This window comes from Panthera pardus, unplaced genomic scaffold, assembly GCF_024362965.1.
Source record: "Panthera pardus isolate Hobbes unplaced genomic scaffold, ASM2436296v1 HiC_scaffold_27, whole genome shotgun sequence".
Classification (NCBI taxonomy): domain Eukaryota; kingdom Metazoa; phylum Chordata; class Mammalia; order Carnivora; family Felidae; genus Panthera; species Panthera pardus.
The window spans coordinates 46,565,595-46,592,039 of record NW_026526843.1 but is presented as its reverse complement, the minus strand read 5'-3'; the positions used below and the strand labels follow the sequence as shown (position 1 = coordinate 46,592,039).

At 42.8% G+C, this 26,445-nt stretch overlaps 1 protein-coding gene across 2 annotated transcripts; it reads left to right on the top strand.

Moving 5' to 3' along the window:
• On the top strand, positions 1–24,697 carry SRPX2 (sushi repeat containing protein X-linked 2). Of its 2 annotated transcripts, none has more exons than XM_019436066.2 (11): positions 1–394; positions 2,192–2,274; positions 6,802–6,882; positions 15,922–16,113; positions 18,425–18,601; positions 18,904–19,030; positions 19,182–19,303; positions 20,404–20,583; positions 20,922–21,055; positions 22,950–23,071; positions 24,168–24,697. In XM_019436066.2, exons 2-11 carry the CDS (start codon positions 2,193–2,195, stop codon positions 24,346–24,348), a joined length of 1,398 nt encoding a protein of 465 aa, XP_019291611.1. In that variant the 5' UTR covers positions 1–394; position 2,192; the 3' UTR covers positions 24,349–24,697. The 2 variants fall into 2 exon arrangements, with proteins under 2 accessions (XP_019291611.1, XP_019291609.1); XM_019436064.2 differs by having other exon boundaries at positions 2,053–2,274.
• The last annotated feature ends 1,748 nt before the right edge of the window (positions 24,698–26,445 follow it).

Sequence of the window (26,445 nt, the reverse complement as noted above, 5' to 3'; positions counted from 1 at the left end):
AGTACACCACATCTCTGGAGGCCCTTTAGCCAGGCTCTGTTAGTTATTACTATACTCATGGGCTCTGGGCCAGCACCTTTCACACTTTCCCTCTGTTCTGTGGCAGATGGACTGTGTTCCTCTAATCCTTGTGTTCTTTCTCCCCCATCTCTCTAAAGTCCTTCTCTGAGGGAGGAATAGCTTATAGCTTTGGGGATAATACAGCTTTAAGGAAACTTTTGGCAGATGTGGATGTCCTAATATCTGGGCAGTGTTAACAGAATCCCAGAGGCCCGGACGGACCAAGAGCCACTCGGTCTAGGAATGGTAAAGTAGAAGTTTTTCTGACTGATGAGAGGAGGACAGAGGAAGGAGAAAAAGAAGGAGAAAGAGAGCACAAAAAAATATAAAACAGGTAAGTAAGATCTGCTGCCGAACCCCTCTACATTATACTACCTCATTTCACGATCATCAAAGGTAATGAGACCTAGGACATGGGCAATATGGGTTGTGGGGGGGGGGGTTCTTTTATGAAACTGGATTATATGCTACTTGCCATTTGAACCATGACCTGGCTGCAGATACAGGTTCCCACTACCTTCCTGGCCCGAAGCAGAGGGTGGCTGACTCCCGGTGAGTGAGGTTTTCAGTCTCCGATCAGGGAGGAGATAGGGAAGCAGTCACAGATGCAGAGTAGTGGGTTGAAAAGGAAAGCTTGTGTTCCAGGACCAAGGAACTGGATTGAGACTGCATATGTGGGAGAGGTCAGTGATTAGTTTATTTAGCTGTTCATTTTCCTGGATCTCTCTTGAATCCTTCCTTTCTTGTCCTTTTGTTCCCTCTTTATGCTTTTATCTCTTTCCTTCAGCCCTAACAGATTTCCTTTTTCTAGCTTCCTTCCCACATCTTTCAACTTTCCTTGCCTCCCTTGCTTGTTCTAATTTTTTTTTTTCTATTCTGCTTCCTTGCCAGTGTCTGAACAAAATCTGAATTGAAGTGGAAAATGAATTTTTGCCATTCTTGGACTTTTCACATCCCTTAGGGACTCTGGCCAGAATCTGCCATCTTTTGTTTCTCCATTTCTGGAACTGACTCCTCCCCTGAGCATGGCATTTCATTGATATCATGTGGGTGAATGGGTGCTTGCTGAAAAGTGCAGTGACCAGTTTATACCAATAAGCAGCAAGTTTTAATACTGTTTTGGATGAATTATTTGCCTACTGGGAACCTCAAAACTCTCATCCCATTGTGAAGACAGGACAGGAAGTGAGAAGGCAATTGAAGCTTGCTCACCCTCTCCTCATGTCCCTCAATAGGTTTTTCCCAACATCACGGACTTCCTGCTAGCTCAGCAGAATAAAACAAGAAGGTTAGGCTGGACTTAAAAGCCAAAAGCCACTACCAAACCACTAAGTCTCAAAACCCAAAGCTAAGAAAAGATCCAGGCCATAGTTAATGTCTGAGGGACTAGAGAAAGGAAACATCTAGTCCTGTCTAATACAAAGTGGGGTATAATAATATCTAATATATATTGATTGCTTCCCTATGTGCCAGGCAATAATCTATTGTATAAGGTAGATACTATTATGATTCCCATTTTATAGATGAGGAAACTGAGGCTCAGGGAAGTTAAGAAAGTTTTCCAAGACCCCATAGCTAATATGGACAGAATTGGATACAGATCTGTGTAACTCCAGAGTTCAAGCTCTTAGTCCATATACGCTAATGCTTTCCCAGATTAGTGGTTAGGAAATGCTACTTAAACAGATGAAACCATCAACTGGCAGCTTTTACATTGCAGGATGCCCTCTTGGTTCTATATGACTTTATGTTGGCCCCTTCCTGATTTTGGTTCCTCCATGTCCTTGTCTATAATTTGGACAATGAAACATTTGCACCTGATCTCACCATGGTTAATTGAGAATTGATTGTTTTATGTCATCCTCCTCCTGGGAGGAAAAGAGATCAGAAATAACAAATAGAGCCTTGCTATTCTATAAAGTGGAAGGTCCTTACAGAGGACACAATATAACAGGCATTCAATAATCTAAAAATTTCTCTTCTTCCTCACAGATCCGCATTTCTGCTTCTTCTCACTTTTGGAAGTTCATTGATGGCTGATTTATGAAAGATATTTTTTCCCCCTGGTACTTCTGGCCACATATCTCTATTCTTGTCTCCCTAACTTCCTCTCAGCCCGACTTCTTTTAAGGATGGCTGGTCAACTAACCCAAAGAGGAGCTCTATCTATCCTGCTCTTCTTCACTCCAGCAGTGACAGCACCATGGTATGCAGGTAAGTTTTAGGATCTGTTGCCCATTATTTCCATGGAAGGCAAGACCTAGACTAAATATTAGAGAAGGGAGAGTTAGACTGAAATAAGAGACAAATAAAGAAAAACTATTTGCACCAACAAAGATGGTTAAACATTCCAACAGGCTACCAAGGGAGGCTTTTGAGGCAAATAAGAGATATTTGAAAACAGGCTGCATCAGCACAAAAATGAGAGGGTTGGACAACATGACTTTTGAGGCCATTGTCTCACCTGCTCAGCACTCAGCTTCATCTCTCCCTCCCTTTCTCTCTCTCTTTCTGTTTCTCTCTCTCATCTGGTGTGTGTGTGTGTGTGTGTGTGTGTGTGTGTGTTTGTGTGTGTATGTGTGGTGTGGTGTGTGTGTGTTTGTGTGTGTGTGTGTGTCTCAGTCTCTCCCTCCCTCTCTCTCCCCTAGACCTTACTTATAGGATGAGATTTTTATAGCCCCTTTCTGCCAAAGATGTTAATGACAATACAGATCACAATCTCTTAAACAGGAATTCCCCAGTCTCTTCTGGCTTGTTTTTTACTTCAGAAGAGATGGAGATTTCTGGATTCCTAAATGTTTCATCCTTTACCTATGGAGACATAGGGAGCTGAAGAGAACAGACTCAGTGAGGAGAAGGAAAGAGGGAGGGAGAGAAATGAAGGAAGGATAATGAGGTGGCAGAAAGAGGTTTTTGATGGGGCCCATCTGGCATTCCAAGTGCTAAGAATAATCTGCGGCCTGCAGTATCTACCATCATGGGGGCTGGGAGGAGTAGAAGAAAGAGTTAGACCCAACCAATAGAGTTAGGAAAATATACAGAAATGAGTAAATAACAAACTGCTTCCATCACAGCCACAGACATTGCAGCTAAAATTTTCCACATGCCCTTAGCTCCTGGTGGAGGCCTTTGGCAGTAGCTCTGTTTGTCTGGAACAGCTGCATCAAGCTTTTAAACAAATATGCAAACTTCTTCTCCTCTTTGGCTTACCCTGGCTTTGTAGGGGGTGAAGCACAAGGGCTGACATTGAGAAGAAGAAATTCAAGTCAAGCCCTTGGCAGAGTACACACTGTTTGGGGTTAAAGGAACCCCAAGTCTCCAGAAGATAATATATGCAGCTGTCATTCCCAACCTCCCCCTAGCCAATTCAAGTATATAACACCAAAATCCATCCAAAGACCAGAGGACTAAGGAGTGGAAATTAGATGGCTCAAAGCCTAGTTTCGAACCCCTGTAAGAAACCTAATGGAGGGGATACCTCTGTGGCTCAGTCGGTTAAGCATCTGACTTCGGCTCAGGTCATGATCCATGGTTTGTGGGTTCGAGCCCCATATCAGGCTCTGGTGCAGAGCCTTCTTCAGATTCTCTCTCCTTCTCTCTCTCTGCCCCTCGCACTACTGCTCTCTCTCTCTCTCAAAAATAAATAAATAAACTTAAAAAAAAAAAAAGAAACCTCATGGAGTACAAGGGCCTTTACCTTTTCTAGAGTGGAAGCCCAAACTATTGGAGTCTTGAGGAGAGACCAGTTTTTTTTTTTTTTAAACAAAAAACTTAGACTCATTTGAAGCTTTCAAAGGGCCATTTTCAAGGGTGCCACTGTTCACTTCCACAAGAATCACCAGGCTCCTTCTGGGGATCCCAGGTTGGTGAGGTCTCTGACAGCCTTCATTCTGCCTTCTGTTCTTGGAAGGCTACATGCTGAGAGAAATTCAGAAATTTTTTAATAATCCTACCCTACATCACTAGCTCAGCTGTCTGAGCTTGCTCTATTCATATGTTCATTCATTCATTCAACAAATATTTGTTGACCATTCCTCGTGCATCCAACATTGTTTATTCATGGCTATAGCTTTGTCCTCAAATGGGAATGGCATAAGGAAAGCAACCAAGTGTGGATTGAGGGCTAATCAGGAAAAGGATCCAGGAATAATCAGCAGGTGTTGGGAAGGGCTAAGAATATTAATAAAGTGAACAGTGGGTTAAAAAGTGTGGATTGACACATCTGTGCAGTTCAGGAAGTCAGACCATATTTGTTACCATAAGCCACGCATTAGTGTATATCTTAAAATAGTTCTCAACTATCAGTTACATTTCCAACCATACCTTTGTGAAGGACAGTGCTTTGAGGGTCTGACTGTACTATGGAATTTGGAGGGACCCAGTAACAGACCACTGATTGATGTAAAAGAACCGAGGAATGTGGCACAAACCTCCCATCCTCCGTGCTGAGAAGGGGAAAGCAGATAGAAAAATGTGGGGAGGGTGTCCCTCTATTTTCTTATATCTCATCTCAGTATCGTAATATTTGCAAAATAAAATACCCGAACCCAGGCAAAGAGAGGGACATGGAAAGGTTTAAAGTGGTAAGGTGGCCTAAACCCATTCCCATCACAATGCAAACTTGGCACCAGTCCAGCTATCTCTGCACCCTGCTGGAGACTGTAATTATCTGACTGAGTCTTCCCTTTGGCTTTCCCACATCCCCTGTAATTCTAGAATGATAGAAATTGCATTGTGGCCTTTTATCCCACACACAGAGTTAAAAAGATGGATGGCAAGAAACATTTTGGATTTTTATCTCTGTTGGATATCGTCCAAAGCTTTCTCCTACTACCATCTTTAGTGGTGTATCTGAGTTTGGTATCAAGGGGTCAAAGCACCCTGGGCTGGAATACCTATTCTGCTCCTTCCAAGGTGGGAGAAATTGGGCTACTCCCTTAACTCCTTTGAGCCTGTTTCTTCATTTGTATATCAGAGAACAATAAGAGTGTCTACCTCACTGAGATGTTAGGGTGACTTAAGAAGATAACATATGTAATGGGCTGAACAGAGGACAAATATGTGCTCAGTGATGTTAGTCATGCTGCTGCTACCGCCGCTGTTGTTGTTATTGCTCTCCAGCCATAGGCTTCTGACACTCCTGCTTGCTCTTCTGGTAAACAGGGGCTTTCAACCTGCTGGGCATTTCTTCACAAGCAAGCTCTGGAACAAGCATGCTGGGACTAATCCTTTAGGGAATCACACACATCTGGCTTCCTGTTTACAGAAGCTATAAGGCTCTGAGGCTAATACTAAACTGAAACAGCTGACAAGAATTCCGTGCCCCACAAAGAACCCTCCCATGTGGGAAGAGAGAAAACAAGGGAGAGGAGGCCTAAGGAGAACTAAAGGAAAGCCAAGAAAATAACTGAATTGGGAAAACAGAAAAAAGTAAAGGGAAAGGAAAAAATGAACTCTTTCCTCTGGAATGAGGGCAAACCAATGAAGACATGATTTCATAAGGCAAACTTTCAATTTGATTCATTCCCTTGTTCATTAAGATGGAATGGTTTCCCAACACTCCCCCAACCCCCAGTCTGGGCTTGTGGGTAATGGAAGAGCTCCATCATCTAGCCCTTTGCTCCACCCTTTAGTGCTGGGGTTGTGGGGGGGGGCCTGTGCCTCTTCCCAGAGAGGAGACAGATGAGCTTGTGGTCTGAGTGTTTACACAGGCCAAAGGCCTCCAGCACTAAACCCCAGCCCTGTCCTGAAAGCACACCGTCTCCTGGAAATGAGGAATTGTTTTCTGACTCCAGCATGGCTGGCTGTTCTATTCCTGTGCATACATTAGGGCTCAGAGAGGCTGGAAAGAGAGCTTCCAGAAACTTCACGCCAGAAAGGACTAAGTTATATTCCAATTAGTTTGTATTCATGATTGATTTCCCGCAGTCTGGTGGAATACACTGTTTAGTCTCCCAGACAGCCACAGATTTGCCTCCACTAGGAACTGGGCCACTTAACCGAATGGGGATGGATTGGGAATGTTCTCCTAGCTCAGCAGCTCCCTGCTAAAGCTCCTGATGATTAGAGGAACAGGAAATTTCCCCAAAGGACTCTGCCTTCCTTTTCCTGCAAACCAGGACAAACTGCTCAGGACATGAAACTACACTCATTTCTTCTTCCTTTTGAACCCTCCCTCTGCCTTGGCATGCCACCCCTAGCAATGGCAACCAAGTGGCAAAAGGGTGGTGCCCTGTGGGTTAGTGGGGGCCTGAGGAATTTTTTCTCTCTGAGGACCATGAGCAGTCCTGTCACTAGTGGCAAAGCCATTACTCAGACTCTATTTTTAACTCCTACCTGAGACAACAGTCCATCCTCAGAGCTTAGTCATTATCCATATCTCACCAAAACCTTGCACATTGCATCAAGGAAATGGGTCAGTTATAGTCTAGATTGGTGGGATTGATGGATAGTCAAAAAGTTCATTTTTTTCTTTTGAATGGAAGCTTCTTGTGCTACCAGTAAGTCACCCCCACCTCCACCCATGATCATGAGCTCACCTTCTATGCACCTGAGATGTTGAGATTTATGTATAATAGTTCTGCTGCTTTACAAGGTAGAACTTTCCACACTAAATATCCACCTGGCTCCCTAGCCATGGAATGCCATGTCCTCAAGAAGGGACCAGGTTGGATAGGAGGAAAGGTTGGGAAGCACTTAAGAAATTAATATATCATCTTGGTATTATCTTCCTCATTGCAGGTTCAGGCTACTACCCAGATGAAAGCTACAATGAAGTATATGCTGAAGAGGTCCCACAGGCCCCAGCCCTAGACTACCGAGGTAAGCCTCCCTGCTTCTCAGGCCCAGAAAGGGTCTTTTCTGGCCTAAGGCCTAGATCTTCCCTGAAGCATCCTCCTCCAGCTTGGCTCATATGTGCCAAAACTGCAGCTCAAGGAATCAGGGGCTGTGATTTCCAATCATGAACTTGGTCACAACTTGCTGTATGAGACCTTTTCTGTCTAGTACTAAGGTTACCCATCTATTATTAATCATTAAGTATTGACTGAATACCTGCTGTACACCTAATCCCATGCAGGGTAGGCCTGTGGATGATACAAAATCTAAGATAGGGTTTTGTCCCCCTCAAAGAGCTTACAGTCTGCTGGGGGTGGGAATGGGTGAGAGGGCAATAAAATTAACACATGCAGAGCAAGTTAGTGTGTATCTGTGGGGTAGCAGTAAATGCAATAGGAGTTAAATAAAAAGAAGTCAGGGCAGGGATCATGAAAGATGACATATATTAGGCCTTGAGTGATGGGTGGATTTTGAGAACTGGAGAAGGGAGGCGAGGGTGTTTAGCAAAGCATTTGGCCACAGATATAGAGACAAGAACAAAGCTGTTAGAGGAAGGATGTAAGAAGAAACCAGCCTGATTGGAGGAGATGGGATGTGGAGGGAGTAGGAGAAAAATAAAGTTGAATATAAAGAGTAAGACAAAATTAGGAAAGGCTCCATAATCTAGGGACCATTCTTAGGAAAGGCAGGAGGACTCTCTGTGAAGAATGTCGAATAGGGACTCCTGCATTAGAAAGGAAGTTAGAGAGGCACCTGGGTAGCTCAGTCATTTGGGCAGGTCTGCTCTGACTTTGGCTCAGGTCATGATCTCACAGTTCATGAGTTCGAGCCCTGTGTCAACCTCTGTGCTGACAGCTCAGAGCCTGGAGCCTGCTTTGGATTCTGTGTCCTCGTCTCTCTCTCTCTCTCTCTCAGTCTCTCTCTCTCTCAAAATTAAGTAAACATTTTTAAAAATACAGAAAGGAAGTTAGACCAGGCAATATCTAGTATCTCTTCCATTTCTAAGATTCTTTGTTTCTATGCTTTACAAGGCATGTAGAGGAGTTTAGCTGTTGTGCTAGGAGTTATAAGGAGCCATCATATGTCTTCCCACAAGGGATGGCATGGTAATGATAATTTCACCATATCACCCTTGTTATTGTCTACAGAAGTAGGGGGTCAGGAAAGGTAGAGCCTGGGTCAGGGAGACGCTCCACTAATCAGCTACAGTAATGTTGATTAAAGATGATTGAGGGGGGCGCCTGGGTGGCGCAGTCGGTTAAGCGTCCGACTTCAGCCAGGTCACGATCTCGCGGTCCGTGAGTTCGAGCCCCGCGTCAGGCTCTGGGCTGATGGCTCAGAGCCTGGAGCCTGTTTCTGATTCTGTGTCTCCCTCTCTCTCTGACCCTCCCCCGTTCATGCTCTGTCTCTCTCTGTCCCAAAAATAAATAAAAAACGTTGAAAAAAAAAATTTAAAAAAAAAAATAAAATAAAAAAAAAAAATAAAGATGATTGAGGGTATGGCAAAGAAATAGAGAGCAAGGATCAACCCCATGGGGAGCCTGGGTGGCTCAGTCGGTTAAGCATCTGACTCACATTTAGTGAGTTCAAGCCCTGCATCGGGATCTGTGCTGACAGCTCAGAGCCTGGAGCCTGCTTCAGATTCTGTGTCTTCCTCTCTTGCTACCCCTCTCCTGCTCATGTTCTGTCTCTCTCTCAAAAATAAAAATAAATGTTAAAAAAATTTTAGTAAAAATAAATTTTTAAAAAATAAAAAAAAGAAACCATATACAGATGTGAGTAGAAGAAGAGAATCCAACAAGGGAAAAAGGGACAGAAATAAGCCATGTAGAAGGAGATCAAGGTACTATATATCATGTCACAGAAGCCACATGAGAAGAGAGTTTTGGGAAGGAGGAAGAATGAGAAATCTACTGTGTCAAATATTGCAGAGAAAAATTGAGGGTATTGCAAACATTATATTTGGCAAGAAGAAGGTAAATGGTGACTTTTGAGAGAATAATTTCAATAGAGAAATGATCAGATTTGGTGTTTCTCTATGCTTCTTTCTACCTACCTTCTACCTATCTTGTTGCTGCCAAAGAGTCCACACCCACTGCCTCTCTGCCTAAGCACCCACTAACTCCTAAACTCCCTACAGTCTGTTTCCCATTCACCCACAAATCTACATGCTGAAACAACATTCCCTGAAGGTCACAATTCTCTCCCAATGCATCAATCATATGGCCCTTTCTTGAACTTCAATCTCTCTAGTCTCTCAGCAGCAATGTGAAAGCCCCTCTCTTCTTACCACCATTTGGGCTCCATGGCATTTAAGTATGTTTATAGCAGCATTATCAACAATAGCCAAATCATGGAAAGAGCCCAAATGTCCATCAACTGATGAATGGATAAATAAGATGTGGTGTATATATATACACAATGGGATATTAGCCATAAGAAAGAATGAAATCTTGCCATTTGGAATGACATGGATGGAGCTAGAGTATACTATGCTAAGTGAGATAAGTCAGTCAGAGAAAGACTGTGTATCTTCAAATCAGTGTTTAATATGTGTATCTTCATATCAGTATTTTTGTATACTTTGGGTAAATACTTAGTAGTGCAATTGCTGGATTACAAGGTAGTTCTATTTTGGACTTTTGAGGAACCTTCATACTGTTTTCCAGAGTGGCTACACCAGTTTGCATTCACACTGACAGTGCAAGAGTGCTCCTCTTTCTCCATCAATGGCATTTTTAATAGCCTCTTTTCTTCATCACCTCTCACCAGCCATTCACCGAGAACTGTCATTTCTTTATTACACCATGGGGTCAAAACTTTTATTACCTCACACATGGATAATGACAGTTGCCCCCTAACTGGATTCTTTGATTCATGCTTCTCCTTTCCCCACACCTAGTAGCCCAATGTGACCATTTCGAACAGAATTTGGCCTCAGTTCAGCTGCCCAGGCTAACAACTCATTACCCCTTATCCCCACATGAAATCTATGCTTCAGCCAGATTAGTAGAATTCTACTCTATTCCCTGACTGCGTTAGTGCACGCTGAGCTTTTCCTCATTCATTCCCTCATTCCCTTCCATTTATTCAATAAATATTTATTGAGTATCTACTATGTCCCTCTTCTGAAATAAACTTTTATTATGTGGACTGCTCATTTGGCATTCATTAGGTATTGCCCCTTTGGTTTACTTCTTATTGCCCTCAACAAAATAGTCACCTGTTTAACAGAAGGAGCCATGTGTGATACCCCCCCAGAACTATGTCAAAAGTAGTGCTCAAGAAATGTTTACTGGGTCATTGACATCCTGGGAGCAGAACTCAGATTGCAGAAAACTGTAAATGGAAGAAGTGGATAGGAAAAAGTAACAGATGCAGAAAAGTGGTTTCAGGGGGGTCCAGTAGCCCTATGATTAATATTAACCTGACTCATTGGTTATTTTTAAATGTCATAAAGCCCCTTAGAAAAATGTCAGCCACATGGTGGCCTTTGGCCTTGGGGTCATGTGTCATGGCTCTGTTTAGGAATTTGGTCTCCGGACACAAAACTAATTGAGTGGGGTTATCAGTGTTGAGTGGGGAGTGGGTGACTGGGAAAGTACAACCTGAGATCCTAGCCTCTCCTGTAAGGTCTTTTTGTGTTTTCACAACAGCTCTCCAATTGTAGTGCTTGAGACTTTCTGTAATTTGGGGATGGTGTCTCCAGATGGCAGCAGCGTGTTGTTTCTTGACACCAAATGAGCTGGTGGCTCAAACCCAGACACTGATTTAGGGAATATCATTCCCAGGGATAGATATATTTTACACATGCAATTTCAGATGATTCTCAGAACATCCCCATGAAATTGGTCTATTATCCCCATTTTACAGATGAGGAAACTTAGCTCAGAGAAGGTAAATTTAGAGAGTTGCAGAGCTCAGAGGTGGCAGAACAGGAATTTAAAACCAGGTCCCTCTGTCTGACTCCAAAGCCATGGTCATTCCATCTCTTTCATCAAAAATGTAACCTTTCGTGGGGTGTCTGGGTGGTTCAGTGGGTTAAGTGTCTGACTTTGGCTTAGGTCATGATCTCACGGTTGGTGGGTTTGAGCCCCATATTGGGCTCTTGGGCTCTCTGCTGTCAGCATAGAGCCCACTTTGGATCCTCTTTCCCCCTCTCTCTCTGTGCTTCCCCTGCTCATGCTCTCTCTCCCTCTTTCATAAATAAACATCAAAAATTTTTAAGAAATGTAATCTGTCATTAAAAGAAAAAAGATTAAAAGAGATAACTGGTAAAAACCAGATCATTATTTTAGAGCAACCTGACCATGTAGTTTGGTACCATTTTCACTAATCTTGAACGTTATTTCATTCCCTTAACCTGACTCCTGGCTTGGAGTCAGAAGCCCTTCTCTGAGGTATGCCTTAAATCCTCTGGGGGCACTGCTTTCCCAGCATATTGCTTCAGCCCTGAGATAACTGGTAACTCTGCCTGGGTTATCCGAAAATAATCACAGACAAGGCCATTTCAACTCTGTTGCCAGCACTTTGTTTTCTTATAATCCCCAAAAGAGATAGGTGGATAGCTGCACAGAGAAGAGGTCACGGGTCTGAGTTACAAGTCCCAGCCCCTCTACCTTCCAGCAATTTCACCCTGGACAAACACATACTATGTGCCAATCATTGTGCTATGCATTTTATAAATGTTATTTCATTTAAATAAATTGCATGCTTGCTATGTAGTAATATGGAAAGATCTCTAAAACACATGGTGTTTATTTTTTAAAGCATTGGTGAGAACAACGGGCATAATATATTACTCTATGTGTTAAAAGAAGAAGGTAAAAATAATCTATAGCAAGATTTGCTTTATACGCTTAAAAAACAGTTAACAGTGGTTCTTTATGGGGGTACTAAATGGGGGTAGATAAGGGAGCAGGGGTGGGAGGGAGACTTTTTCCTGTGTAACTTTTTATACTTTTTGTGTCTTGAATCGTGTGGTTATATTACCTATTTAAGAATGTAAATTTATGCTTCAAAATGGCAGCCTAACATACTGCAGTGGAAGATATTGTGATCAGAAAAAATATGGGCTTTAGGGGCAACTGGGCGGCTCAGTCAGTTGAGTGTCCAACTCTTGATTTTGGTTCACTTCATGATCGCAGGGTTGTGGGATCGAGCCCCAAATCAGGCTCCATGCTGAACATAGAGACTGCTTAAGATTCTCTCTCTCTCTCTCTCTCTGCCCTCTCCCCTTCTCATGCTCTCTCTATCTCAAATTTAAAAAAGAAAAGAAAAGAAAAGAAAAGAAAAGAAAAGAAAAGAAAAGAAAATGACTAACACATTTCCTACTAGACATTTTTGCCAAGCAATATTTTGCCACATTCTTAGTTTCAGTTTCCCATCAGCATTCTTTAGGTACAGTTGTTCAACCAGTTCTAAATCTCCACAACTGTACTGTCACCTCTCCTGTATGTCTTCACCTAATCCACATCAATGGCCTGAAAGGTATTGTCACATGCCTCACTTCCATATAGTGTACCCACCATTTACCTTGCTCTACCAGTCTGGTGACCATAAAGGACCAGTCTGGTGACCAAAAAGGAAATGAGGTCATTCTGGAATTGTTCTTGAGGGCACCTGGAGATAACCGCTTCTCTTTCTAACTGCTCATTAGCCTATGTTTAAATATTCTAGAACCCTTTGCTATCAGTGCTGTCAGCCTCATCAGGCTGTAGTTCCCAGAGGCTGCTTTCTTCCTTCTGGGGATCTAATATAAAACATAGTGACCGTAGTTGATAATACTGTGTTACATACTTGAAATTTGCTAGGAGACTACATCGTAAGTGTGGTTACTACAAAAAAAAATGGTAACTATGTGAAATTATGGTTGTATGAATTAACTTGATTTCAGTAATCATTTCACAATCTATATGTATATTAAAACATCACGTTGTACACCTTAAATATATACAGTTTTATTTATCGATTGTACCTTAATAAAGCTGGGGAAAAAAGAAAATCAGAATAGTGTTTTTGCTTTTTACCAGCCTTCCAATGTGTTTGCTTTGTGCCACGATTCCTCGGGGCCAGCAAATTTGACCTTATTTGCAATAACTAGGCCCTCTCCTACTGCCTGAGCTTTATATTTCCCTGTGCTATGCTTGTTTGTTCCATTCATTCCAATCTGATGTGTATTTTCCTTGACAGAATATGGGTGAGCAATAGAATGGGAGTTTTTGTTGGGGTCCCAGCCTCCCATGTAAAGTCATTGTGTTGTGACATATAATCAACAGCTCTGCAACTATAGTGCTTCAGAGACTTTCTGTAATTTGGAGCTGTTGTCCCCAGATGGCAGTCGTGTATCACAGATGCAGGCTCAAAACTAACAAGGGAAGCCACAAGCATATTGTTGCTTAAAGGATAGTTTTCCCACTATCATTTGTCTTCATTCTCCAGCTGCCCTCAGGCAGAGGTTCCTAGCCTTTCTTTGTTCCTTTAGCTCCTGATGTGTTTTTTTTTTTTAAAGCCCTCCCTTTTTTGTCTTTTAGGATTTGGGAGCTGAATGAGCTTTTATGGGGCTTTAGCCTTTCCAGCCCCAGGCTAACAGTTCTGGGTCATCCTATGTATGCATCCTTGGGCATGTGGACCTTTGCCTGTTTATATGTGCTCCTTTAAAATCTGAAGCCACTGAAGAGTCATTTGTTTTGTGTAGCCAATGAGGCATCTTTCTAATGTCTTTATAATTTAATGGCTCTATTACCTTTTGTGCTCAGTACTGAACTGGGATCTGACTTTTATTCCTAAGCAGCCTTCTTTGGTTATCGCAATCCCTTCCCCTCTCTAGCTTATATCTTTGTGTTAATTTTTTTTAAGTCATTTTAAATTTGCATACTGTAGGGGCACCTGGGTGGCTCAGTCAGTTAAGCATCTGACTTCGACTCACGTCATGATCTCACGGTTGGTGAGCTCAAGCCCTGCATCGGGTTCTGCACTGACAGTGCCGGGCTTGCTTGGGATTCTCTGTCTCTCCCTTTCTTTCTGCCCCTCCCCCACCTATTCTCTCTCTCTCTCTCTCTCTCTCTCTCTCTCTCTCTTTCTCTCTCTTTCTCTCTCTTTCTCTCTCTCTTTCAAAAAATAAAATAAAATAAACTTAAAAAATAAATTTGCGGGGCTCCTGGGTGGCTTTGTAGGTTAAGCGTCTGACTTCAGCTCAGGTCATGATCTGGTGGTTCTTGAGGTGGAGCCCTGCATGGGGCTCTGTGCTGACAGCTCGGAGCCTGGAGCCTGCTTAGGATTCTGTGTCTCCCTCTCTCTGCCCCTCCCCCACTCACACTCTGTCTCTCACTCTCTCTCAAAAATAAACAAACATTGCAAAATTTAAAAAATAAATTCACATACTATAAAATTCACTCTTTTGGTGTACAGTTCTATGAGTTTTGACAAATGCATATAGTCAGGTAACCACCACCACAGTTCCATCACCTCAAAAATTTGCCTAGAGCTGCCCCTTTAAAATTATCCCCAACCTTTACTCCTGATCTCTGGCAACCATTCATCTGTCCCTGTATTTTTGCCTAATTCAGAATGTCATATAAATGGACTCCTACAGTATGCAGACTTGTGAGTCTGCCTTCTTCCAGGTCACAAACTGCATCGGAAATCCATCCATGTTGTTGCATGTTGTCGGTGCTTCTTTCTTCTGTATGGATAAACCACAGTAAGTTTAACCATTCACCCACAGGACGTTTGAGCTGTTTCCACATTTTGGTAATTGTGAATTGAGATACTTTAAACATTTGCGTACAGCGTTTTGTATGAACACAGGTTTTCTGTTCACTTGGGTAAATACGTAAAGTGGAACTGCAGAGTTGCACAGCAAGTGTGTGTTTACCTTTATAAGAAACTACCAAAATATTTTCCAAAGTGGCAGTATCATTTTGTATTTCACCCTGCAATGTGTGAGAGTCCCAATTTCTCTCCATCCTCACCAACACTTGATATTACCAGGTTTTTTTTTTTTTTAAGTTTAGACACCCTAATGGGTGTATAATGGTATCTCGCTGTGGTTTTAATTTGCATTTCTTTAATGACTAATGATTTCTAATGATGCTGAACATCTTTTCATGTACTTAATTTGCTATCCGTATATCCTTTTCAGTGACATGTTTGTTCGTTTCTTTTGCCCATGTTCTAACAGGATTCTTTCCTTTTCTACTGTTGAGTTTTGAGAGTTCTTTATATATTCTAAATACTACTCCTTTGTCAGATGTGTGGTTTGCAAATATTTTCTCCCAGTTTGTGATTTGTCTTGTCTATTACAGTGTTTTTCACGGAACAAACTTTTTAAATTTTGACAAGGTTAAATTTTGTGACTTTTTTTTTCTTTTATGAATTGAGCTTTTGGTCATGTCTAAGACCTCTTTGCCTAGTTCTAGATCCCAGAGATTTTCTCCTGTTTTTTTTTTTTCTAAAAGTATTATAATTTTATTTCATTTTTTAAAGTTTAGTGATTTTTGACAGAGAGAGAGAGAGAATGAACTGGGGAAGGGCAGAGAGAGGGGGTGACACAGAATCCAAGGCAGGCTCCAGGCTCTGAGCTGTCAGCACAGAGCCCGACATGGGGCTTGAACTCATGAACTGTGAGATCATGACCTGAGTCAAAGACAGATGATTGACTGAGCCACCCAGGCACCCCTATAATTTAATTTTTTACATTTAAGTCCATGATCCATTTTAAGTTAATTTTTGTATAAGTTATGACACTTAGGCAGAAGTTTTGTTTTGTGTTGTTTCATTTGCCTATGGAAGTTTGATTACTCCAGCACCATTTGTTCAAAAGTTTTGAACTTTTTAGTTCAAAAGCTTTCTTCCATTGAATTGCCTTGGTGCCCTTGTCAAAAATCATTTTGACAGACTTACTTGTATGGGTCGATTTATGGGCTCTCTATTCTGATCCACTGATCTATGTGCTGTCCTTTCACCAATACTACACTGTCTTGATTACTGTACCTCTAGCTTACTTTTCCTCTATTGCTACAGTCCCCCGATGGTGTTATACATTAAATATCCAGGATGGAGAAGCCACATGCTACTCACCGAGGGGAGGAAATTATCACAGCACGCTGGGTACTCGTTGTGAGCTCTCCTGCGATCGGGGCTTTCGACTGATCGGACGAAGGTCGGTGCAATGTCTGCCAAACCGCCGTTGGTCTGGAACTGCCTACTGCAGGCGTAAGTGGTGTGTGTGCATATACTGACAAGTGTATGTGAGAGAGGCCAGCCAGCCAGTCAACTACTTGAGGGTATATGTCTAGAGGTGTTACTATGCCCTCTGTCAAGTTTAAATTGAGGATTTTCCACAGGTGTCCTGCAGGACCTATCCACATCCTAACATTCTAGCTCATTTTCCCTTCCTGTGGTTATTGCCCAAGCAATATGGGCATTTATGTAACAACAAGTCCTTCTGGTTCAGCAGGCCCAGGAATACATATAAAGTTTGGACGTGGGGCCTAATGCAAACCTGGGCTTTTCTCTCGAGTTCTTAAGGATGTGTGTGGTCTCATACTCTTTCCCAGTCATGGCCAACTGCTATATTTCCTGGCATAGAGGGCCTTGGCAGTGAAGGCACAAGACATCTGCTGTTCTTCGTTTTCTTCTGAAAGTCCAGAAGAATCCCTAAAACTAGAATGTGGGAATACTAATACACACATTCTAAATCATGTCCCCCGCAGCTCCCAAATCCCTGCCTCTTATTCAAGCTCTACAGCCTACTCACTTTTAGTAGCTGAGCTTTGCCTGTCCATATGTCCTTTGCTGAATGCCATTTGTAGGATACCCATGTTGGAGGGGAGGGGGCGCTGAATTGGTCTCTTCATGAGCTCACTCAATTCCTCAATTACCCCCAAGCTGCTTATAAGACTAATGGGATAGAAACACAAATGTGTGCACATGAATGCCGTGTGAGTGGACACACAGCAATGAGCATCTAAGACAGATGGGATTGGTCAGAGAAGATGCTGTGGAGGAAAGGGGAAGCTTGATAGCCACAAAGAAAGAAGCCACCACACCCCTCTAGGTGATTGTAAGTAATTTGCTTTAGGACTTAGATGCCATCATTTCCAAAATTAATTTGAATTGGGATTACAAAATTAAAATAATATGTCTAGGGGCACCTGGGTGGCTCAGTCGGTTAAGCATCCGACTTCTGCTCAGGACATGATCTCCCAGTCCATGAGTTCGAGCCCCGGGTTGGGTTCTGTGCTGACAGCTCGGAACCTGGAGCCTGCTTTGGATTCTCTCTCTCTCTCTCTCTCTCTCTCTCTCTCTGCACCTGCCCTGCGCATACTCTCTCTCTCTCAAAAATAAACATTTTTAAAAAATTAAACAAAAATAAAATAAAATAATATGTCTATAAATGAACATAAAATCAGTTAAAAGAATGGAGAGATACATATTTCCAGGTGCTTAAAATGGGGTAATTACAATGTTTGAATACTGAATCTGTCTTTGTCCTTCCTCATAAGACATAAAAGGGCAAACACCTTGGATCATTTTCAGTCATATAATACTAAGAAAACAAATTCATCTGAAAAGAGAACCCTTTTTTCTTGGCCCTGATTTCAAGGAAGTCATTTTTTATAGGTCTTTAAATAAAGGATATTAGAAAATATAAAAGGCACTCCTCTTCAAGTCTGGTTTAGCCAAGAAGCCAAATGAACATAGTTTATATAGAATCTTTATTTAAAGCTCCAATAATTGAACATATGCAAGGCTAGAACTTAGATAGCCAAAAGTATAACTTGCCTATTTCTCTTGAGTATCAGGCATCTCAAACCAGACTTTGACAAGCTCACAATCAGGGTCACAATCAATTCATGGAAGCAGTCTCCACTTCTAAAGCCCATGGATGCCTCTTTAATCAAATACCATCGAGTCTGGACGTCCAGGCACTGGTCTAACTTGTATTCTCACCCAGATATAAGACAAGCCTGCTTCCACATGAAAGTGAGCCTCAGCTGAGGGGTGAGGTGGTTAACACAAAAATTATACTCAAAAGGAAGCTTTGAATTTGCTAAAGGGCATGTAGGATTTTAGGAACAAGATATGAAAGGAGCTGCTGAGGCCCTAAATGAGTCCAGAGGTTTATATGCATTATGTCTTTTAATCTGCACAACAATCCTATGAAATATCCACATTTTACTGATGAAAACAGTGAGACTCAGAGAGATGAGGTAATTTGCTCAGGTCACAGAGCTAGTAAGAAGTGGAGCTGGGATCCAAACTTGAGTGTGATTCTGAAGTCCATGCACTTGCACAAGTAATTTACTTTTTTAAGACTCCCCCCACCTCCAAGGGCACTGCTGTGCTTTATAATATGAAAATTAAAAGGCAATTAGGCACAAGAATATAAGGACAGTTTGGGGTAAGGTTTTCTGTTTGTTTTTTCTGCTGTCTCTGATATGGTTCTTCCTGTGCTAGATGCTGAGGCATCACCTGCAGATAGTCCACAGGCCATTGAGCTTGCCACTTGGTTCTCTCTTAGAGGTGAGATGCCACGCACTGCCATTCATCACTAGTGGCACTTACACCTGCACAAATGGGGTGCTTCTAGACTCCCGCTGTGACTACAGCTGTTCCAGTGGCTACCACCTGGAAGGTGACCACAGCCGAATCTGCATGGAAGATGGGCGATGGAGTGGAGGCGAGCCTGTATGTGTAGGTAAATGGTGGTCACTCCCTGTTGTCCTGCTACAAAGAACCACCCCAGCATTGTATCCACAAAGGATGTGGAATTCTCACCACAGAAGACATTCCTGCTCACAATGAGGGTGGCACCCTGGTCATAAGCTTAACAAAGTCATCACTTCCCCCTGGAGCTGGGCTTCCTCCCCCAGTTTCATTGAGCATCTTGAACTGAGTGTGCATCTTTTATCTACCCAGTAGTGTAGTGCTGCTTCTATGGGTTACTTCAAGGGAAGGTACGGGGCCCATGAGTCAGCACTTGATTTCTGACCTTGACAGACATAGATCCCCCCAAGATCCGTTGTCCCCACTCACGTGAGAAGATGGCAGAGCCAGAGAAACTGACTGCCCGAGTATATTGGGACCCACCGTTGGTGAAGGATTCTGCTGATGGTACTATCACCAGGTGAGTATTGGATTCCCCTTATGCCTCCCAGCAGTTTCTCAGGCTCTGCCCACACTGAACTGCCCGGGCCGATGCCACAGTGATGATGTGTCTCAAACCCCAATTCTAAGAGTCTCGTTCTTCATTGGCTCTCTTACTCTGTACCATGCAGGGTGACAGTTCGGGGCCCTGAGCCTGGCTCTCACTTTCCCGAAGGGGAGCATGTGATTCGTTACACTGCCTACGATCGAGCCTATAATCGGGCCAGCTGCAAGTTCATTGTGAAAGTACAAGGTCAGAAAGAAGTCTTCCATTTCTACATTGCTCATTATTCCTGCTCTATCCTGACCCTTTACATGCCCACCAGAACCCTCTCCTCTGTAGGCCTGAAGCAGATGCCTCTTTTATATTGGAAAAGGGAAAAAAACAAGTTCACTTAAACAGGGTCATTCAAGAAGCTGCATTACAGGTGTATACATATTTCAGAAACCCTGACTCCCCAACAAGACTTTCTCACTCTCCTAAATCTAGATAAAATTCATGAAGATACTCTGTATAAAATTTGTTTCTTTTCTTAGTCTTATAATTATCAAATCTAATCAACTTTCATTCTCAGTCTTTCACTTCTGCTGAAATAGATAGTGTTGGCTGCCTGATTCTTCCTCTTTGTTTTGTGTTGTATTGTGTTGATTTGGTTTTTCCATTATAAAGATAATTCATGCTCATTGTTGAACATTTTGGAAATAAAGAAATGTACAAAGGGAAAAAAATCCATTTCCCAGTCATCCAGAGGCAATCATTGTTAATCTTTTGCTATCTTCCTTCAAGTCTTTTATCTACATATACTTTGAAAAAAATATATAGTTGACATCATACTTATATCCAATCTTAGATCACTCTTTTTCATTTTTATTACAACACAAGTAATTTTCTCATACTCTTTAAAAATTCTTCAGAAATATTTTGAAAGACAACATAATAATCTACTTCTAAGAATATATTTTGATTTGCTTAACATTCTACCACTAATGGATATTTAAGTCTTCTCCAATTTATTTTTGATATTAAAATTAATTTTGTAAGGTAGTCATCTTTGCACAGGGTATCCACAACATCTGAAAACAAACATATTTTTTTACAGATTGATAGCTTTTTTATGACAATATGTATACTCCCTGCACTTCTAGATTTTATGAACACTTTTGTCTGCATTTCAGATTGAATTCCTTAAGAGGAAAAATCTGGCTCCACTCTTGGCCACTGCAAACACAGAGAAAGCATTCATTCTGATCATCCTAGGTCTCTTGGTCTAGAAAACACAGCATGGGCACCCTCTTAACACGTTTTCCTTAAAAGAGATACCATAGCCCCTAATTTGAAATTCTCCCTGACAGTGAGACGCTGCCCAACTCTCAAACCACCACAGCATGGCTACCTCACCTGCACCTCAGCAGGGGACAACTATGGTGCCACCTGTGAATACCACTGTGATGGAGGTTATGAACGCCAAGGAACCCCCTCCCGGGTCTGCCAGTCTAGCCGCCAGTGGTCAGGATCACCACCCATCTGTGCTCGTGAGTGAAACAAAGGGATGGGGAAAGTGGACATATTGATCAGGGCTTCTTTTCAGTATCTTTCCTTATTGTATGCCACAATGGTCCAATTGCAAGATGTATGATGTGGGAATGGGGGTTTCTGACCTGTGTTTATTTTAAGGGCTAATGTTCCCCCATACAATACTCTTACCCAAGAAGGATTCAAACTGTCCAAATGTTCTTCCAGGATTTCCCCCAAGGAAAGGCAGAAACACCCAAAAAGGGTTAACTTGAAAGACTGAAACTCACAGTGTTGTTATCTGCATTACAAGTAACAAAAAAGCCATACTCCGACTAACCATCTGCTTTTGCCCTAGCTATGAAAATTAATGTCAATGTCAACTCAGCTGCTGGCCTTCTGGATCAGTTCTTTGAGAAACAGCGGCTCCTTATCATCTCAGCTCCTGACCCCTCCAACAGATATTATAAAATGCAGATCTCTATGCTGCAGGTGAGACCCACCCCCTAATGAGTGCTTAGCTCCTTTACATACCCCCTAACCCCACCCCATTACTGCCTTACCTCTTTCAAATCAAAAAGTTGCTTTTTCTGCAGCACAAACCCCACTTCCTCAAACTTTTTGTGGGGAACATTTGATCAGTTTTACTGTAGACAAATTTAGCACATTTTAAAAAGTGCTATGTTTTTACTGAAAAGGCAGTGAGGGCACAGGAATGGTGGGTGTGACTTGCAGGGGGCATGGTGAAAGATGGCAAGGGAGCATGGCAAAGCACTCTGGAGAGACTGGTAAGACAGGTGTGAGCAAATGTAAATGTTGAGAATTAATTGTGTTTATGTTTTCAAGGAGTAATAGCACTAACACTTAGATAATAAGTGCTATTAAATACTAGGTATATAAGCGCATGCTTTACACCTATTCATTTAATTCTCACAACAACCTTTATAAGGTAAGTACGATTACTATCCCCATTCCATAGGTGAGGAAACTGAGGCATAGAGAGGTTAAGGGATTTGCCCACGATTAGTCATGCTGGGATTGAACCCAGGCAGTCTAACTCCAGGATCTGTGCTCTTCACCACTATAGTAGCAAAAGAGAAGGAAAAGTGTTGTGATATTACAAAATAAAATGAGATAGTTGCATGACAATTTTTAACATACTAAGAGTTATCTGGCTGAATCCACTTGTGGAAGAGGGGGGAGTTGATAAGACACAACACATATACCCACTGGGTCTTATAAAAAGGTTCTTGAAGAGAATGCAGGGTGCACTGACAGGACTAAGAGAAATGGCTCTGAGATACTGCAAGAGACTGGATAGCCAGGTAAGGGAAAATGCTATTTAGGAAGATTTCTAAAGGTTAAATCGGGGGATTTCTAAAGGTTAAATCTTAGAAGTTGCTAAGTCAATATTCAGAGGCCCATGATGGCAGCAGCTCTATCAAAAGGATGACCCTAAGTGTCTAGATCAAAAAGGACCTTGTTCCTCCAGCAATCCAAAGAAAATGGAGGCTAGGGGGAGGAGCAAAGGCAATACTTCGGCTTGAACAGAAAGCAAGAACAGGAACAGTCAGTAAGGACAGTGATTCTGAGGGTCAGGACTAGAGGATTAGCCCACAGATTAAATAAGGGGTCAGGCACCAGGGAGTGTTCAATGTTGTTTTAAACCTCACTCTCCATAACTGGCTAAGAGGCGATCCTGCAGGACAAAGTAGGACGAAGAGGCAGGGTAGGGTTACAAGGTGTCCTGCCCAGTGTGAGGAAGGCAACAAAGGGCAATGAAAAGAGCACTGGCACTACTTTGGAGAAATCTTGGAGACTGAGGGAAAGGCCATGGCCATGTTGCCTAGTGGTAAGGAGCATGCACGAGGGCAGGCAGCATCAGTCTTCAGTTTGGCTCAGCATCTCATTGTCGTGCAAATTTGGGCAAATTACTTTCTCCTCTACAGAATAAGAATGATACCACCTACCTTGTTAGAATGTTGTAAGGATCAGCTTATTCTTACAAAGCATTAGGTATGTGTGTTCAATAAACGATAGCCATTATAATCATATCACCATAGCCATCTGTTAAGAACCTATGTAGTTTAAAGCCAATGCAATACCAAACAAGGAGAGATTATGTTCCTGCAATTTATCAATTACATTTCACCTTTCTACTCCCCGTGGTGTGACAGGTTTGGTTCATTTCATTAGAATAAAAGAAACACTATTAGGACAAATGCTTCAGGAATGACAGATGAAAGAGGTTGTCAAATGCTATGGTATGATGGTTGGGGGAGAAGTCCTTCCTTTCCCACACTGCCTGGTCCCAGGAGGAACCAGCTAAGTAGCCTTAGGTTTGAGTCTGAGAGCCTATTCCATAAAACCTTCTCTTCCCTCCCAGCAATCCACCTGTGGACTGGACCTGCGCCACGTGACCATCATTGAACTGGTGGGGCAGACACCTCAGGAGGTGGGGCGCATCCGGGAGCAACAGCTGTCAGCCAACATAATCGAGGAGCTCAGGTCCAGGCTCGGAGGCCACAGGGAAGGGGTGGGCAGCAACCCTAGGCAGGACACTGGCAACAAGAGGGTTGGGGGGAAATCAGCAGACACTATCTTGAGGCATGCCTTATGTTTGAACACTTGGGATACATTAGGTAAAACTAGAGAGTGGTAGAACATCAAAATCAAATGGGTGGAGGGAGAGCATAAAAGACAGATCACCAGGCTCCACCCCAAACCACCTCAGGACTATGCTTTTATTAGGTACCTCAGGTGACTCTGAAGCACAGCCAGGACTGAGATACAGACTCAAATATGACTCAGAGAAGCCTCTGATTCTGTTGCCTCATGGCCTCATATGTCTTCAGTCTCCAAAGGAACAAAAGGCATCTGTAGGCACTAAAATCTGAATCATACCCCTCTGCCCCTGGACAAAGAGTGGGTGGCAGGTGGTAGAAGTTGACTTTTCTCATTATCTATCCATTACCACCCCTCCAATGCCTCCACATACACTCAGTGCCAATAAAGTCATCATTGCTCTCTGTTCATAAACAATACCTGCCTTTAGGGCTCAGTCTCAGCGAGGACAGAAAGATTCAATCCCAGGTAGGGGAGAAACTGGGAAACATGCAGAGGAAAGAGACCACAAACTTGCAGGTACAGATAGAAGAGTTGACCAGGTAATAATATTAATCAACCTCAGGGCTGCCATATATGCTTGTGCACGTTATGCCCAGCCTAACTCTAGAAAACACTAGTTACATCATAGTGCATATGACTTGTACTCCCTGGAGGTATTCTGTGCAGCCTGCATAGCTACCTGTGATAACCCTGCTTAAGGAAGGAAGCCTATGAGGGAAGCCTAGCCTGCTATCAATAAAGTTGCTCCATCTCAGGGGAAGAAGACATGGCTTAGCAGAGTTAGATGCATAGGGACAGCAAGAGTAGGGTCTGGGCAGAGAAAAACAAAGAGGCTTGAGATAGGTAGTAGAGGGGATGAGGACAAGGGAGGGAAGCAATTAGTCCATAGGCAGAGCTGTGAAAGGTCAAAGGGTAGTAGAACCTGGTGCGATGAAGCCCAGACAAGGTCTCACACCTCCTGGGCTCCTCTCTCTAGGCAATTTCAGCGCCTCACTCCCTCCTACTTCAACATGGTGTTGATTGACAAGCAGGGAATTGACCGGGAACGCTACATGGAACCTGTCACCCCCGAGGAAATCTTCACATTCATTGATGACTACCTACTGAGCAACCAGGAGCTGACCCAACGACGGGAGCAAAGGGACATATGCGAGTGAACTTCAGCCAGGGCATAATTGAGGTCAAGGGAAAAAAGCTCTCTTAGCTGAAACTTGGGGCCTAATAAAAGGAAGAAATGGTTTTCCACAGTTCTAAGGACAGGACTCTGAGGTGGGTGAGATTTACCAATCCTGGGACATTCCCAGGCCCCTTTTTAGGGCTGTGTAATAGTTTCCCCAAGCAAATTTCTGCTTTCAGTAGCACCTGAGGAGCATAAGAAGCTAGGCAGGGACTGATGATAGGCCCTGGGCAACGGGCTTGGGGTGAAAGTCTTCTTTCCCTAACCTGGGCCTCTGCACAGCGCTCCAAAGTCTTCCAGATAAGTAAATTCTCAATTCATTCACTAAACGGCTGTGTTTTAAATGGTTCCTCTACCCTGAGGTGACAGCAGAGGGCAGCACAATCACAACAACCAGGACACTTAAGCAAGTGTAGCTGGATTTTCCCTATAGGCTAACTATATCATTGGAGGTGGTGGGAGCTTCAAAACATTCTGGAACTTGTCATTTCCCCTTTTAGGACTTGGGTTACAAATGTCACATTAACCATTGCTTCATCTAAGAGTAAGGAAAATGCTGCAATGGGAGGCAGCTTGGGAAGAAAAATCAGGCCAGAGCAGAATCTTTTGTCCTGGCCCTTCCAGCTGGATCATGGGCAACAATCTCTTTTTACTGAGCCTCCAGTGTCATAGCAGAAGGTACCAGTGCTGTCCCTTCTTCAGGGAAGCCCCCAGCTCATGATCTAGAGAACCTCAAAACCACCACTGCAAGCCTGTGTAAAACTAAGTAATGGAGAAGGAAAAAAAGAGAGTCACCCTCATGTATTAACTTATTTAGCTAATCACTTTTAAGAGATGAGCACAGGGGCGCCTGGATGGCTCAGTTGGTTAAGCATATGACTCTTGATTTTGGCTCAGGTCATGATCCCATGGCTTCGTGGGTTTGAGCTCTGCAACAGGCTCTGTGCTGGTAGTATGGAGCCTGCTTGGGATTCTCTCTCTCTCTCCCTCTCTCTCTGCCCCTCCCCAACTTACCCTGACCTCTATCTCCCTCAAAATAAATAAATAAATAAATAAAGCTTAAAAAAAGAGAGATGAGCACAGAGCAGGTGGGAGCTACCACGGCACAAAGTCAAGCCTTAAGAGTCAGGCCTGAAAGTAAATCTGCGGTTGGGCTCTTGTGAAATGGAGCAACACTCTATGGTGTGTCAGTGTTTGAAAGAAAGGTGTTCTTCCCATGCTGCTGAGAACTTTCTTTTCTATACTCATGGAACCTGAGGTCATGGTTAAGACTCAGCAGCCTTTCTCCTTCAGCTTTGTCTAGGGGGTCACCGTGGAAAATTAGAGAAGCAAGCTGAATGGAGAGGCAGAGCTAATGCTTGAGCACTCACTATGTGCCAGGTGCCATTCCAAACCGTCTATCAATGGACTCTGAAATCTTCACAAAAGCCTTATAAGGCAGGTCTCATTTCACAGATGAGGGAATTGAAGCACAGAGAGATTAGGCAACTTGCCTAAGATTCAGACAGTTAGGAAGTGCCAGAGTTGGGATTTAAACATCAGCAGTCTGGAGCCAGAGTCACTGTTTGTAAATATTATGCTGCACAGCCTCTACTTTTTCTACTTTTCATTTAAAGAAAGCTGACTGCTCCAAGCAAAGACAAAGGTTTCTATATACAATCCTACTCAGACACAAGACTTGGAAATGGGCCCCGGTTAGGAAAAAGGGAAATGGAAGGCTTTCAACCCAAGAAAAGTCACTCTCCAAAGAAGAGGGATGGGACATAAATCATGAGCCCAGAACATATGGAGATAGTACTGAGTCAGAAAGAAGCTGTTTTCACTGTGGGCTCAGTGGAAATCTCATTTTTTAATGCAAAATAAAAAGGCAGTTGCTGAATGGAACAAGACATGGAGTAAATGACCAAACTTGGAGCAAAAATGTCCTTCTCCCTCTTCCCTCCAAGGAAATACAGGAGCTTGAAAGTCAAAAGACAAGTTATGGGCAGAAGATGAAATCCAATGAGCTAATGTGGGAAATCTCCAGTCAGACAGGTCTGTGGTTCCAAAGGCAAAGATTGCACATCAGTTAAAATAA

Coding starts and splice junctions, on each gene's coding strand:
- SRPX2 (XM_019436066.2), top strand. CDS start 2,193: ATGGCTGGTCAACTAACCCAAAGAGGAGCTCTATCTATCCTGCTCTTC. Junction 19,031..19,181: donor GCTGATGGTACTATCACCAG/GTGAGTATTGGA, acceptor TGTACCATGCAG/GGTGACAGTTCGGGGCCCTG. Junction 19,304..20,403: donor GTTCATTGTGAAAGTACAAG/GTCAGAAAGAAG, acceptor TCTCCCTGACAG/TGAGACGCTGCCCAACTCTC.